This window comes from Elaeis guineensis, chromosome 10, assembly GCF_000442705.2.
Source record: "Elaeis guineensis isolate ETL-2024a chromosome 10, EG11, whole genome shotgun sequence".
NCBI classification, from domain to species: Eukaryota; Viridiplantae; Streptophyta; class Magnoliopsida; order Arecales; family Arecaceae; genus Elaeis; species Elaeis guineensis.
Window position 1 is genome coordinate 23,095,292 of NC_026002.2, and position 14,490 is coordinate 23,109,781.

Below are 14,490 nucleotides of genomic sequence, written 5' to 3' on the forward strand. Positions count from 1 at the left end.
TTTCAATTTTATCTTAGGATTCGTGATGAAATCAGAGAGAGAAAGACACTAGAGAGATAAAATCCATAAAGAGAGAAAGGTCTAGAGAGAGAATCTAGAGAGAGAAAATATAGAGAGAATGTAGAGAGAGAAGAGAAGAAAGAGAGAGAAAGGAGATAGAGGAGATTTTCTCTTTCTTTTTTTTTTTTCTTTCTCTTTTTTTCTTTTTCTTTTTCTCTTTTTCTTTTCTTTTCTTTTTTTTTTCTTTTCCTTCTTCTTTTCTTTTTCTTCTTTCTTCTTTCTTTTTCCTTTTCTTCCCACGGCCTCCCTTGGGCCGAAACAGGGAAAGACTGACGAGGTGCCCCCCCAGTGACCCGGGCTCTGATGAGGTGGGTTGCTTCATCAGAGGTCAGGCAACGATGGCTGACCATGCGAAGCCGGCCGACGACGGAGTTCGACCGACAAGCTTTCCCTCTTCTTTTTTTTTTCCTCAAAAAATAGGGGATCCATCCCCTTTCTTCATGATTTCCGACCATTGACCGGTCGCCGGTGGTCGAAAATAAATGCAAAATGAAAAGAGAAGAGATTACCTTATTCCGGCAGCCAAGGTGAGCTCCGACGGCCCCTTTCTTCCCGATCAAAACCCACGACGCTCTCATAGAAAAATCCCTCAAATTTCTCCAAAATTTCTTTGTAAATACCTAAGCGAGGGAAAGAGGGTTTTATAGAGGAGGTCTCCCACCCCTACTCGGACTCCTAGAGGAGAGGAAGAAGACTCCGGTGAGGAGTCTTCCTCCTCCCATCGGCTTTCTTCTTTTGTTTTTGTTTTGTTTTGTTTTTTTTTTGTATGGGCTTTGGGCTTTTGGGCTTGGTCCAGGGTCCAAATGGACCGGGATGTTACATTCTCCCTCCCTTCAAATAATTTTATCCTCGAAATTAAGTTATGTTATTTGAGATATATTCTAAAAATATATATATACATGCATCATGTCTTTTATTTCTCATGATCTTGTTATAACAAAAATTATTTGAAATCTCAAACTCATCCCTTCTTATTAATTTCTCAACTTTTTGAAGAACTGTAATATTTTGGACTTGTATTAATATACCACCGTTATTTGTCTAATACATTCCACTCAAAATTCATAATTATCTCAGACTACCCTTGATAGAAAAATAAATAAAGGTCAAACATCGAGTACTCTTCACAATCATCGATTTCTTTCTTCTCTTGACCTTCCAACAAATTTTATATGTAGACTCTCATCTTAAGAAAATCTCAATCTTCTGTATCAGTCCAAGTAACAATATTAAATTTTTTAAAAAAATATGAGATCTATGTCAGGATATTCTAAGTTTGAACTAATATCAGAACTATTAAGCTATTAATAAACTTGAGATATCTAGAATTTCTTGGTATTTCTATAATGAAGCAACCTATTGACAAAAATTATCTGGCTATGATCAGATTAGATCAAAATTTATAGCATCCTTTCATTATCAATAAAATCCTTCTTTATTTGCAACTAATGTATTTCATCATAATATCTTTTGATTTAAAAGATTAATATTTCTAATCAATTTAATCCACCATGCTTTTGCTGCACACTCTGATCTTAATTTATCAAATTATATAAGTCTATCAAAGATAAAAATATCCTTAAATGTTAGATCAATCTAGGATAGATCCAACCTTCAAATTTCATATAAGATTTAGGGCAAAATTTTAAGTTTCTTTATCTTTACTACCTTTGGGTATTGCATATAAAAATTAAATCTTGATCCACTTTCTATGTTTGAAATCATTGCATAAGTTTCATCACTCTTCAAAAATCCAACATGTTTAGAATCAATTGGAGTTAACCTTAGATTTACCTTACAATCATTTAGATAATTTCTAAATCAATCTTTCTTTTTAAAAGAATTAATTTTAACTTGACAAACTACAAGAACTCCAGCCAACATCCTTAAGTAGAATCAACTTAATTATTTCTTATAGAGCTTCCTTCATCATAACCCTTAATATTCATCAATAAATCTATACAAAATCTTGTCCCTTGTATAAGTCATTCAAAATTTAACACTAGCAAGATGTCTTAGTTCAATTCAGAAATTCAAATTTTGACTTGAATAATTAATACACTTCACCATCTTCAACAATCACAAGAAAAATTAAAAAAAAATCTAATCCAAAGATAGTAATACGAATTATTAAAGATTTCATCATAACCTATATATCATACTCTGATAAAATAATTTTTTTTCTTTAATTTAACAACAATATCAAAATACTTTTGATCCACTTAGAAAAGTAAGCTTTTGACTTAAAATTCAATGCAACTTGAAAGATCAAGAAATCATATTTAGAATATGATATTTTGAGTAACCAAAGATTTCACCAAGAAGTGTATCTCATATTCTCATAATAAAATTCAAGTATATATTTTCATCTAAAATTGAGTTTCATATATGACCTCTTATAGGTTCAATGTTAAAAAATATTTCTCTCTCATATGATGTAATTTCTTCTTAGACCATATCCTAATTAACTTTTTTTTGATAAGTCCAAAATTCATAATGCTCAGACAATTATCATCGAAATTAAAAAAAATATCATGATCTTCAATCATATAAGTTTTACATTCCAAAATCATCTAATATACTCAACATAACTTATCAATACCTTCCACTTCATTCCAAAGTCAACTCTTTTCATACTTAGGTCAACCTTACTAATTGAAATCTAAGATATAACTCGTCAATTCTATTATAGATATCACATGCCACTTATGCATAAATTTTATCTTAATATCTATTGATTCAAAATCTAAATACTGAATCATTTGTTTTATGTCTATCATGTTTCTTATGATCATAACCTAAGTTTAAATATCACTAAAGTCATAATTTCAAATAATTATAATCTTAAGCTCAAATACTACTTAAATCATATTCTCTAATGATCATAACTTAAACTATAATATCATTCTATTACATCCTTAATGATTATAACCTTAAACTCTGATATTATCTATCATACTCTATTGATTATAATCTCAAAGTTTTGATATCACTTATATGATAATCCCTAGTGACCTTAAACTTGGGCTCTAGTACTGTTCTATCATATCCTAATCACTTGTATCATTGTCTCCAAATAAACGTAACCTAAGCTCTAAGCTCAGATGCCACTCTGTCACATCCTACTGATTTTACATAAAGTTTTAATATCTCTTCATAATCTCTAGTGATCTTAAACTTAAGCTTTGATATTATTCTATCATATCCTAATCATTTATATCGTAATCTCCAATGATCATAACCTAAGCTTTAAGTTCAGATATCACTCTGTCATATCCTATTGATCTTACATAAAGCTTTGACATCACTTCATAATCTTAGTGATTTTAAATCTAAGCTCTGATGCTATTCTATCATATCCTAATCACTTGTATTATAGTTCCCAAATGATCATAACCTAGGCTCTGATACCATTTTGTCATGCCCCGAACCCAACATTCGGATCGGATACGTGATGGCCGCACACTCCTTAGAGCAAGCCCTAAAGAATTTGCGAGGCCAAATTAAATTGTTACAACCTTAACATCCATAACAATTTATTTCAACAATAATTCGTAAAATCTTGCATAATTACAATTTAAATTTCTTCAATTCTTTGATCAGATACTATGACACTCTATTTATCCTTCTGCTCATCCGTAAATCCAAGCCATAGCCAATCATAAGCGTCCTATAACTCTGAGAAGAAAAAGAAAGATGAAGGGGTGTGAGCTTTACAGTCCAGTAAGAATTCTCATATCACACTGATATAGTAATATAGTCTGAAAATAAGAATAAGCAATAAAATATAAAATCTCATGTTCAATATTCAGAATACTGGAAACATCCATAAATTTACTGTCTTGTTAAAATAGATGCATCATCATTTGTTAATAGGTGAAACACTTTTATTCAACAATTATTTAATATCTTATCTTTCATTTCTCTTTTCATAATCATATGATTTTTAACCTTTTCTTTCTGGTTCTGAACTATCCAAGTCTATACCTCAGTCATCATCCGAATCAATTTCCACATAAAAGCTTTTCAAGGCTGTCCTAGGATGAGCTCCTGACCGGCTGTCCCACGTACGAAAGTCCGTAAGAGGCTGTCCCAGGCATAAGTTCCTGACGGACTGTCCCAGACATGAGCTCCTGGCCGGCTGATCCATCTGTAAGCCAGTGGGGGCTGTCCCAGGCATAAGCTCCTGGCAGGCTATCCCAAGCATAAACTCCTGGTCGGTTGTTCCATATGACAAGGCTAGTCCATACCATATATCTCTTTTTTTTCATTTAATCATTATATGTTGATTTCATCAAATAAATTCTGTCTTGCATTATGATCAATTCAGATATGTCATATCCATATGTCATGCCATCAATCTCTGATACATATATATTGACATAACATACTCATGCTCAAAATCAAATAACAGTATCTCAGATATAATAAATTCATCGATCTCAAATCCGACGATGCAAAACTAATGATGCAAGACCAATAGTAAAATAGCATATATATAATAGTGATCATGTACAGGGATTCTTATCTTTACCGGTGACTGATCCAAACACAGAAATCAATGTTCTTCTTTGATTTATGAATTTCTCTTAACAAAATATTTCACTCGATATCTTATGCAGACAATCGTATCTCTTCATAACTCTGATCAAATATAAAAATCATATATAGAGAAAATTATCGATAATCGATCCTAATAACACAAATCTAGGACCTCTCTTAGAATTAACCAAAATTAAGATTTGTCTCAGTATCTGGATCCTCCACTGATCCATAAGACTTCTAGAGAGAGAAAATTCATGAAGAGAGAGAAAATTCTAGAGAAAAAAAGTAGAGAGAGAAAGTGGAGAGAGAATCTTCGTATCCTTCCGATGAGGCAATCATGGTCGAGATCATCAGAGGTCATATCAGGATGACTCAATATGGATTAACCATGATTGATGTTATCAATTTCGAATAAAGATTGGATCAGAATCTAATCTACTGTACGAATTTTGGAGCAATCTCAAATCATCATATTTTCATATCAATTTTATCCTAGGATTCGTGATGAAATCAGAGAGAGAAAGATACTAGAGAGATAAAATTCATAAAGAGAGAAAGGTCTAGAGAGAGAATCTAGAGAGAGAAAATATAGAGAGAATATAGAGAGAGGAGAGAGAAAAGAGAGAGAAAGGAGAGAGAGAGGAGATTTTCTCTTTCTTTTTTTTTCTTTCTCTTTTTTTTTCTTTTTCTTTTTGTCTTTTTCTTTTCTTTTCTTTTTCTTTTTCTTTTCCTTCTTCTTTTCTTTTTCTTCTTTCTTCTTCTTTCTTTTTCCTTTTCTTCCCGCAGCCTCCCTTGGGCCAAAACAGGGGAAGACTGACGAGATGCCCCCCCCAGTGACCCGGGCTCTGACGAGGTGGGTGGCTTCGTTGGAGGTCAGGCAACGATGGCCGACCATGTGAAGCCGACCGGCGACTGAGTTCGGCCGGCAAGCTTTCCTTCTTTTTTTTTCCTCGAAAAATAAGGGATCCATCCCCTTTCTTCATGATTTCCGGCCATTGGCCGGTCGCCGGTGGTCGGAAAACAAATGCAAAATGAAAAGAGAAGAGATTACCTTATTCCGGCAGCCAAGGTGAGCTCCGGCGGCCCCTTTCTTCTCGATCAAAACTCACGGCACTCTCATGAAAAAATCTCTCAAATTTCTCCAAAATTTCTTTGTAAATACCTAAGCGAGGGAAAGAGGGTTTTATAGAGGAGGTCTCCCACCCCTACTCGGACTCCTAGAGGAGAGGAAGAAGACTCCGGTGAGGAGTCTTCCTCTTCTCATCGGCTTTCTTCTTTTATTTTTGTTTTGTTTTGTTTTGTTTTTTTTTTGTATGGGCTTTGGGCTTTTGGGCTTGGTTCAGGGTCCAAATGGGCCGGGGTGTTACAATATATATATCTGCTCCAAGCCATCCCAGCCCCATCTACGTACCTCTGATCTAAACTCCTGCTTGATCTACAGACATGGCTTTTCACTCATCCTCCTGCTTGCTTTCCTTGCGCTGGTTTGTTCTCACGCAATTGCTTCTGATCCTAGTCCCCTCCAGGACTTCTATGTCGCTGACAAGACGTCCCATGGTAATTACATTTGTTGTGTCTCTTTCTAGTTAAACAAAATCTCTTACAGATTCACAAACTTTGTAGGCTTTCAAGCAAGGTTCTTCTCAAGTTTTTCTATCAAGCTTAGTGAATTATGTTAATTTTTATTGTTGCAGTGTTTGTCAACGGTCTTGTGTGCAAGAACCCAAAGGATGTCAAAGCTGATGATTTCTTCTTCTCCGGCCTCGACAAGCCTGGCGACACAACAAACAAACTTGGGTCAAATGTGAGTTTGGTTAATGTGGAGAAAATTGCAGGGCTCAACACCCTTGGCATCTCGTTGGCTCGCATAGACTTCGCTCCTTATGGCCTGAACCCACCTCACATCCATCCTCGGGCGACAGAGATTTTGACCGTGTTAGAAGGCTCGCTCTATGTGGGTTTTGTGACTTCCAACCCGGACAACGGGCTCTTTGCCAAAGTCATCAACATGGGTGACGTGTTTGTGTTCCCCCAGGGTCTGATCCACTTCCAGTTCAACTACGGCACGAAGAATGCGGTTGCTACTGCCGCATTGAGCAGCCAAAACCCTGGCATGTGATCACTGTAGCCAATGCCGTGTTTGGGTCGAAGCCACCCATCTCTCGTGATGTACTTGCGAAGGCCTTTCAGGCGGACAAGAAGATTATTGACTGGCTGCAGGCTCAGTTCTGGATGGACAACAACAATTGACAATGCCAAATGCAATGATTGTTACACTGATTCATTTGCATTCTTTAGAATGTTACACTGATTCGTTTGTGTTCTTTAGCACAAATTAGCAAACAATGAGTTGCAAATTCTACAGCAAGAAAGACAATTTATTCACCGGATAGCAAGAAAGTGCGCTTTTTCCGCTCCAACGTAAGGTCAAGATGGTTGTTGGACATGATATTACAAATGACTTAACTCGCGTATTCACAAATTTAATGTCTCAGAGTGGATTGGAGGAATTAAACTAAAGGCACCATGGAGAAAAAGATGGATCTTACTGATTGGAGGACTGATTAATGAAAGGATTTGGATTTGGATAGTCTTTGGGCATCCTTGGCTTAAAAACTTTGGCAGAAACGGACTACTAGTGTATGGCATTCTCTATAGAGGTTCTAGCAGCACCTGCCTCTAAGCTTCGGCCTAGACACAAGATACTTCTACTTTGAATAATTAGCAACGATAGTTTTACATCAATTAAACTTTAATTAATAATCATGTAAAAAATGATAATAAATTTAAAATAAAATTATGTTGATATGGTCGAATCTTATTTTTAATCTCACTCTGATAGATAGCAGTATCTATGTCGCGACTAAGAATTTAAATAAAAAAAAAAAAAGATATTGAGCTCGACAGTCTAGTAAATAATGAACATTTTATTTAGATAAATCATGTAATAACAATATAGTAAAAATAAATATATAAGGTATATCAATTCAAAGCCAGATAAAAACATACAGCACTGATCAAAACAATATATATACAAAATTAGTTTTTTCAAAATTCAAATTTCATTCATAAATTAATTTTTTTCAAAATCTCAAGTTTCTTTTGCCAGACATAAACCATGACTGCATTTATATCTTGTCGCTAGGCCAGATAATGAGCTCGAAATAGTCAAAATATCAATATATAATTTTTATTTGAAGGATATAAATATGTCAATATATAATCCCTACTGATAGGATGTCGATATGCCAATATATATTTTTATTGATCGGATATGATATACCAATATATAATCTTCACTAATAGAATATCGATGTAGCAATTACAATCTATACTTGTAAGATATCAATGTACTAGCGCACAACTCTCACTAATAATATATCGATATAATAATGCACAGCTTTCATTGGCAGGGTTTTAATATACTAGCGCACAACTCCTACTCATAGGGTATCAATATATAAGTGCATAATCTCTTCTAATAGGATATCAATATATAGTGTAGCTGCGAGCCAAACTCCATCTCAAATTAAAGCTTTTTTTGTATAAATCTAGTTTCATATTTTAAATCGAACAAGATGCAAAATCATTCGAAATTGAAATCAAACTATCATAATCCATAATAGAATCAATACCTTCGATAACACATCGAATAGTACCATCATAAAATGAATTCAACAAATAACTATCGTGCTTTATATTTATAAAGTACAAATAATATGACTTAAAATTTAATGATTTAAATATTATATAATTTATCGATAAATTTAAAAAAAAATTATATTACTTGTCTAGTGAGCGAGACCCATCGATAGATCCAATTAATTCTGAAAACCTTTCTCAAAATATAATGTTTAGAAATTATAATTTTATTAGATTTTTAGCTTTGTTACTTTAAAAATAAAGCCTTATATTCCAACATCCTCATAGAGTTAGTCAAGCGGTAGTGCCTCACATGCTAGTCAGTTGATTTAGGTCATCTAATGGATCAAGCATAAAACATGAGTCATGCTAAGATATAATAATGCAGTAGAAAAATTGATGATGAGATCTAGCGGTGCTCGACTTGGCCGTGGTGGAGATCGGTATGCCGTCCGATAATCATGAATCAGGATCTTTCATCAAGATTGATCATATTCATTACGAGAAAGTCTTTTCAAAGATTCTAAAAATTATAGAAGAGATAGGAATTTAGTGAGAGAAAGTGAAGAAGGACAGTACAAAGAAGGTGGAGAAGTGAGAGAAATTTTTTTTTTTCTTTTTTTCTTTTTCTCTTTCTACCATTTTTTTCTTCCCTTGATTTCTTTGCGAAATAGGGGACTCAAGCTCTTCTATTTTTTCTCAAAATGAAGAAGCCTTCTCACCGGCGATGACTATGGCCAAGAAGATGGGCCATGACGGCATAGTTGGAGGTTCCCTGACTGGTAGCTGGTGGTGACAACTGATGTTGAAAAAATCAAAGAAAAAAACAGAATAACAGAAAAAAATTGGAGGCTCGATTTTTCAAGAAAATTTAGTGATAGGTGGCCAAAAACCATGGTTTAAAGGTTAAGGCAGAGTTTGGAGGAGATTATCAAAGGATTGAGATATCATTACCTTGTTTTGGGCGGTGCTTATGCTGCGATCGGATAGGCATGCTGATGGGCTTTCGAGAAGAAGAAGAGATGGGGAAGAAAATTCAAGTGATCTCCCCATCCAAGCTCCTATATTTGGTGTAGGATCGAAGAAAGTGGTGGAAGGGCTCTAAATAGAGTGGGAAGGGAGCTGGGATTTGCCCCAATGTTGGATTTCGTCTAACGATCTTGGGGAGGAGAAGACATCCTTTTTTTGTTCGAGCCGGTTTCTAAGGTTTAGGAATGGGGTCTAGCTTTTTATCAGCCCAATCGTGCTGGGTTATCACAATTTCTATCCCGTAGGTACCAAGGATCATGTTAGACACCTCATTAGCCAATGAGATGTGAAGGATATTACTTACACCCCATGCTTAGCAATCTAGGTGGCAGCTGTGAGCAAGCATCGTTTGGATCATGTTAGATGGAGTCAGAACTCAGAATAGATGAAAATGACATAACACTTGCTGGACTATATGGTGCTCGGGTATGAGTCATGTTAAGTGTGGAAGCACAGGATGGAGAAATAGAATTCATGATCACACTGCACATGGAATCATAGAAGCGAAATTCGAAGATGACTTAGAATAGTGGTCACATAGGTAGTTAAGGGATCGACAGCCATAATATAGTTATTTTGTTTCTTAATGTAAATAAGTGTAATTAAATTTTGGAAGAAGATCTTTCAACATTTAACTTATCAATGCATATTAATATTTTAGCTTACTTTTGTCATTAGTTTCTAGCTGAAAAGTAGTGTTAACTTAGATCTTTACTTTCATAGTCTGGACTACACCCCTATCCCTATCCAAATTCATCTTCTTTGAATAATAATGCCATGACAGTTACGGAAGTCCTTGAAGTCAGCGCACTTAGACTCACATTGCTCTCATAGCTTCCCTTCGATCATCCTCTTTCTAGTTGATTTAATGCCGATGGCATGCCCGTGCATCAATCTATACATTACTAATTGACTTGTCACTTTTTCTCTCAACTAACAAGTTTCTAGGCACTCTTAGATGGGTCAATAAGGGCAAACACTATCATATACTAATGGTTTCAGTTTGCATGGAATTTCATACTTATGTATCATATATGCATCATGTACTGTTGATTCAGCTAAGAAATCTCTAATTCCATGTTAGGTTGAATTGCTTTCCCCACCATCTCCCCTGCTGGCACTTGGGATATTTCTGAGTCAATGATCTAATTACATAATAAATTTAAGAGATCTAATTAAATTATTTTAAATAAACATAAACTAAATGAAGCTCAAGGAAATTGTGGGGTCAATAGGTAATTTTTCCTTAAAAAATTAGAAGCATGTGAACAACTCAAGAAAAAATGATAAGAGAGAGATAGAAACCAAAGAAAACTTACCTTGAACGTGGAAGCTACGATGAAACCATTGCATCATACCGTGGTGAAACCATGCATCATAATTATACGTTTCAAATGGATATAGTACCTAAGGAGACAACATGAAATATTCAAGAATTCCAATAAATTTACTCTTGGCTTGTCTTGGACAAGAATTAATTAAACACATAAACCAAGAGATGGTATCAGCACCTTTAACCACATGTCTCAGGGTGGTGGGAGAAAACGAAAGTCATCACATCATTTGGGAATATATCAGAATTCAGCTTAGATGGTTCGCTAGTGAGCTCTAATGATGCATGTCGTTTGGAGCATTGTCATTGGAGTAGTCTACAGATCAAAGAATAGAACTCTTTACTCTTTGGATTCAGCAGAAGGCCCAATAAATGAAATTCTCTCTTGACACATAATAGAAAGCCATCACAAGTAATGCCACTAAAAGTGCTACCGGACAGTGTTTCATGGGTATGTAGACTAGGGAGCATAAAAAGGTATGCATGCGCGCGCACACATATATATGCCACAAATCTCTTTTATTTAGAAAAGCAATGCAATTCATCATAGTATACGTCTAGACATATGGGCATATAAAATTGCAATCTAATTTGACCTTTTTTTATTTATATAAATAAATAAATACATGCATACATACATAAAAGATTATTTATGTTCTTGTAGCATGCAAAATAATAATGTATATAACTTTAGACTCTTTAGCCTTATTAACTTTTCCAATTTCAGAATTTTGGCAAAATCTTCTGTTCTCAAATTTTTTAATTTTTGGATGTTTGTTTTTAATGGTGATATTCCACAACTCCGAACTTCTGGCATTTGTGTTTGAAATAAGAAAAAAATCGTGAAGTATATGTGGAGCCGCATGGACCCAACATGGCTCCACGTCTAGTGAAGGGTGTGTGGTTCTGGGTTCTGCCAAGGTGATTATATGTTTATATGTTTATATATATATATATATATATATATATATATATATATAATTAAGTAAGCCGTGTTGATCTCCATGTGCTCAAACAGCGAGACTCTATCCAACTTTTTAATATGTATGACTTGATATGCACAATAGACTGCGTCTGTCGCCGGCAGCCGAGTAATTAATTTGTGTGAAAACTTCGTGCCTAATCCCATAGACTCTTCTACTATGATTTTAAAGCATGGCTCTTCTATATCTAGACCTTCGTTGTTTGGATTAATTTAAAAATCAGATTGTCTTCTAAGATGGTGGTGCATATCACAACGATTAAAATATGTGACTCGTTGTGCAAAACTAGGATGTGCAGGTGTTCCTTTCTATATATTTTTTTTAGTTTACATATTTTTTTTAAAAAAATTAAATTTGAATGAAGAAAATAATTTAAAATTATTTTTTTATTTTAATTAAATTTTGAAATTTAATTTTAAAAATTTATTCCAAATTATAATTTTTAATTTTTTCTTATTTTTTTTTTCAATTTTTTTCTTCTTTTATGATATTTTTTTAAAAAAATTAATTCGAAAAAGATATTGTAATATGAAATGATGATTTTTATTTGAATTAAATTTAAAATTTTTATTTTCTTAAAATTTTGAATTATAATTTTTATTTCTTTTCAATTCTTTTTTATGATATTTTTAATTTTTTTACCATAATTTTTTTCATATATTTTTTTAAAAAAATAATTTAAAAAGATAATTTGAAATAAAAAATAATTTAAAATAAAAAGATAATTTTTATTTTTATCAAAATTATAATTTTATTTTTTAAAAATTTAAAATTATAATTTTTATTTTTTGATCATTTTTTTTATTTTTTTTTTGAGAATATTTAAAAACGTCATTTGGTATGGCGTTTTTAAAAATACCTTTTGGAATGACGTTTTTAAAAACACCTTTTGGAATGGCATTTTTAAAAATGCCATACCAAATAGCATTTTTATTTTTTTTTTTTTTTTCGCGTGGTCCGTGAAAAATGGGGATGGGTGACGTGGACGATAAAACGTCATTTTGAATGACGTTTTATCATTTTTGTATCAAATCGATAAATAAGTTAAAAATTAAATTATTTTTGTAATTATTTTTTTTTTTTATATTACTTTGAAAAAGGACTCGTGTTATTAAAGCATGACTAGTTCCATCACCCAGTCTATATATACCGATCCGCTCCACGCCTTCTTATCCCGCCAAATAACATCATTTCCTCTAGCGATTTAGTTTCCACACCCACAGAGGAAAGAAATGGCATGCCATATCCTCCTTTTTGCTTTCCTTGCGCTGGCTTTCTCTCATGTGATGGCCTCCGATCCCAGCCAACTTCAAGACTTCTGCGTTGCTGACCTCAAGTCACCTAGTAATTACTAGATCTGCACTATTATCTTTTACCATGGTTTCACCATACTGGTTTGCAAGTTACTCTTTGTTAATTACTTAGCTTCTTCCTTTGGTTGCAGTCCTTGTGAATGGTTTTGTGTGCAAGCCACCGACGCACGTGACAGCGGACGACTTCTTCTTCTCCAGCCTTGATATGCCTGGCAACACGTCGAACCAGCTTGGGTCTAAGGTGACACAGGTGAATGTGAACCAAATTGCAGGGCTCAACACACTCGGCATATCATTGGCTCGAATAGATTATGCACCTTATGGTCTCAACCCACCGCACACCCACCCACGGGCCACCGAGATCCTGACCGTGTTAGAAGGCACGCTCTATGTCGGTTTTGTCACATCGAACACCAACAACGGCAACCTTCTCTTCACTAAGATGCTCAAGAAGGGTGATGTCTTTGTGTTTCCTGAAGGTTTAATCCACTTCCAGTTCAACTACGGTCCGACACCTGCCGTGGCCATTGCAGCCCTGAGCAGCCAAAACCCCGGTGTGATCACTACAGCCAATGCAGTCTTTGGATCAAACCCATCCATCCCTGATGCGGTTTTGGCCAAGGCCTTCCAAGTGGGCAAGGATACCATCAAGTATCTCCAGGCTCAATTCTGGATGGATAACAACTAGTGAAGAAGGCTACAAACAGCACAGTGCAAGCGTCGGAACATACGGTTCATGATCATGTGATTTGCTTGTGCTAAGCGATTATTTGGCAAGTGGTTAAATAAGTGGTCTGTTTGTCGATCAATAAGCACACCAGCTGGTATGGAGGTGTCCATTTGTTTGGTGTATGTGTACTTAATTCTGTGTAATTCAGCTTCACAAGGTTTTGAAACTACTCTTTCTTATTATACAAATTTTTACATAAACGAATTATTTCTTTTGAATTTTTGTATAAATCAATAATTGGGCCATATCGAAGGTGCAGAGGTCAGACCCATTGTCTTGAAAAGACCACCCGTCTCCCAAGTCCGCCAATGCACCAATTGTTCTCTCTTGCTCTGTTTGCTCGCTGGCAAACTTGCAAGGTTCTTGCTCCAACCTTCAATGGTACGTAGCTGCTTCCAACAGACCCCAAAGGGGTTTTTACTGCCTCAATATATCCTAGACGGTTGTCAACTTGGTCGCATCTTAAATTGAATAATCTAGCATTAAATGATAGCTCCAATGATCGAAGGATTGAACAAGGAGTTGCTGGGTGCTGGTTTACTTTGATTTGGTTGTGTGGTTTAGTCGACTGTATCTTGGTGCCAGACAATCGTAACCAAGACTAGCATCTATATTCTGCCCCTGATCGGGAGTGCACCTAGTTGCTTCTGGGTGACTGTCTTTGAAGGGAAGTAGGTTGCATGTTCCTTTCTTCCAATAAAAAACTATATAAATTAATGTACCATAATTCAAGACACTATCTAATGTCCCAGCTATTTGAACTCCAAGATCAAGCCTGATTTGTTTACCATTATTTAAAGTTTAATTCGAGCGTTCGTTCAAATCGAGCTTTAGAAAGGCATATTTGATCAGCCG

General features: G+C 34.8%; 1 protein-coding gene and 1 pseudogene across 1 annotated transcript; both read left to right on the forward strand.

Annotated features, from left to right (window-relative positions):
- Nucleotides 1-5,629: 5,629 nt before the first annotated feature.
- On the forward strand, nt 5,630-6,855 carry LOC109504764 (putative germin-like protein 2-1; annotated as a pseudogene).
- Nucleotides 6,856-12,809: 5,954 nt separating this feature from the next.
- On the forward strand, nt 12,810-13,777 carry LOC105059975 (putative germin-like protein 2-1). The gene is made up of 2 exons (XM_019855601.3): nt 12,810-12,936; nt 13,037-13,777. Exons 1-2 carry the CDS (start codon nt 12,825-12,827, stop codon nt 13,591-13,593), a joined length of 669 nt encoding a protein of 222 aa, XP_019711160.1. The 5' UTR covers nt 12,810-12,824; the 3' UTR covers nt 13,594-13,777.
- Nucleotides 13,778-14,490: the final 713 nt, after the last annotated feature.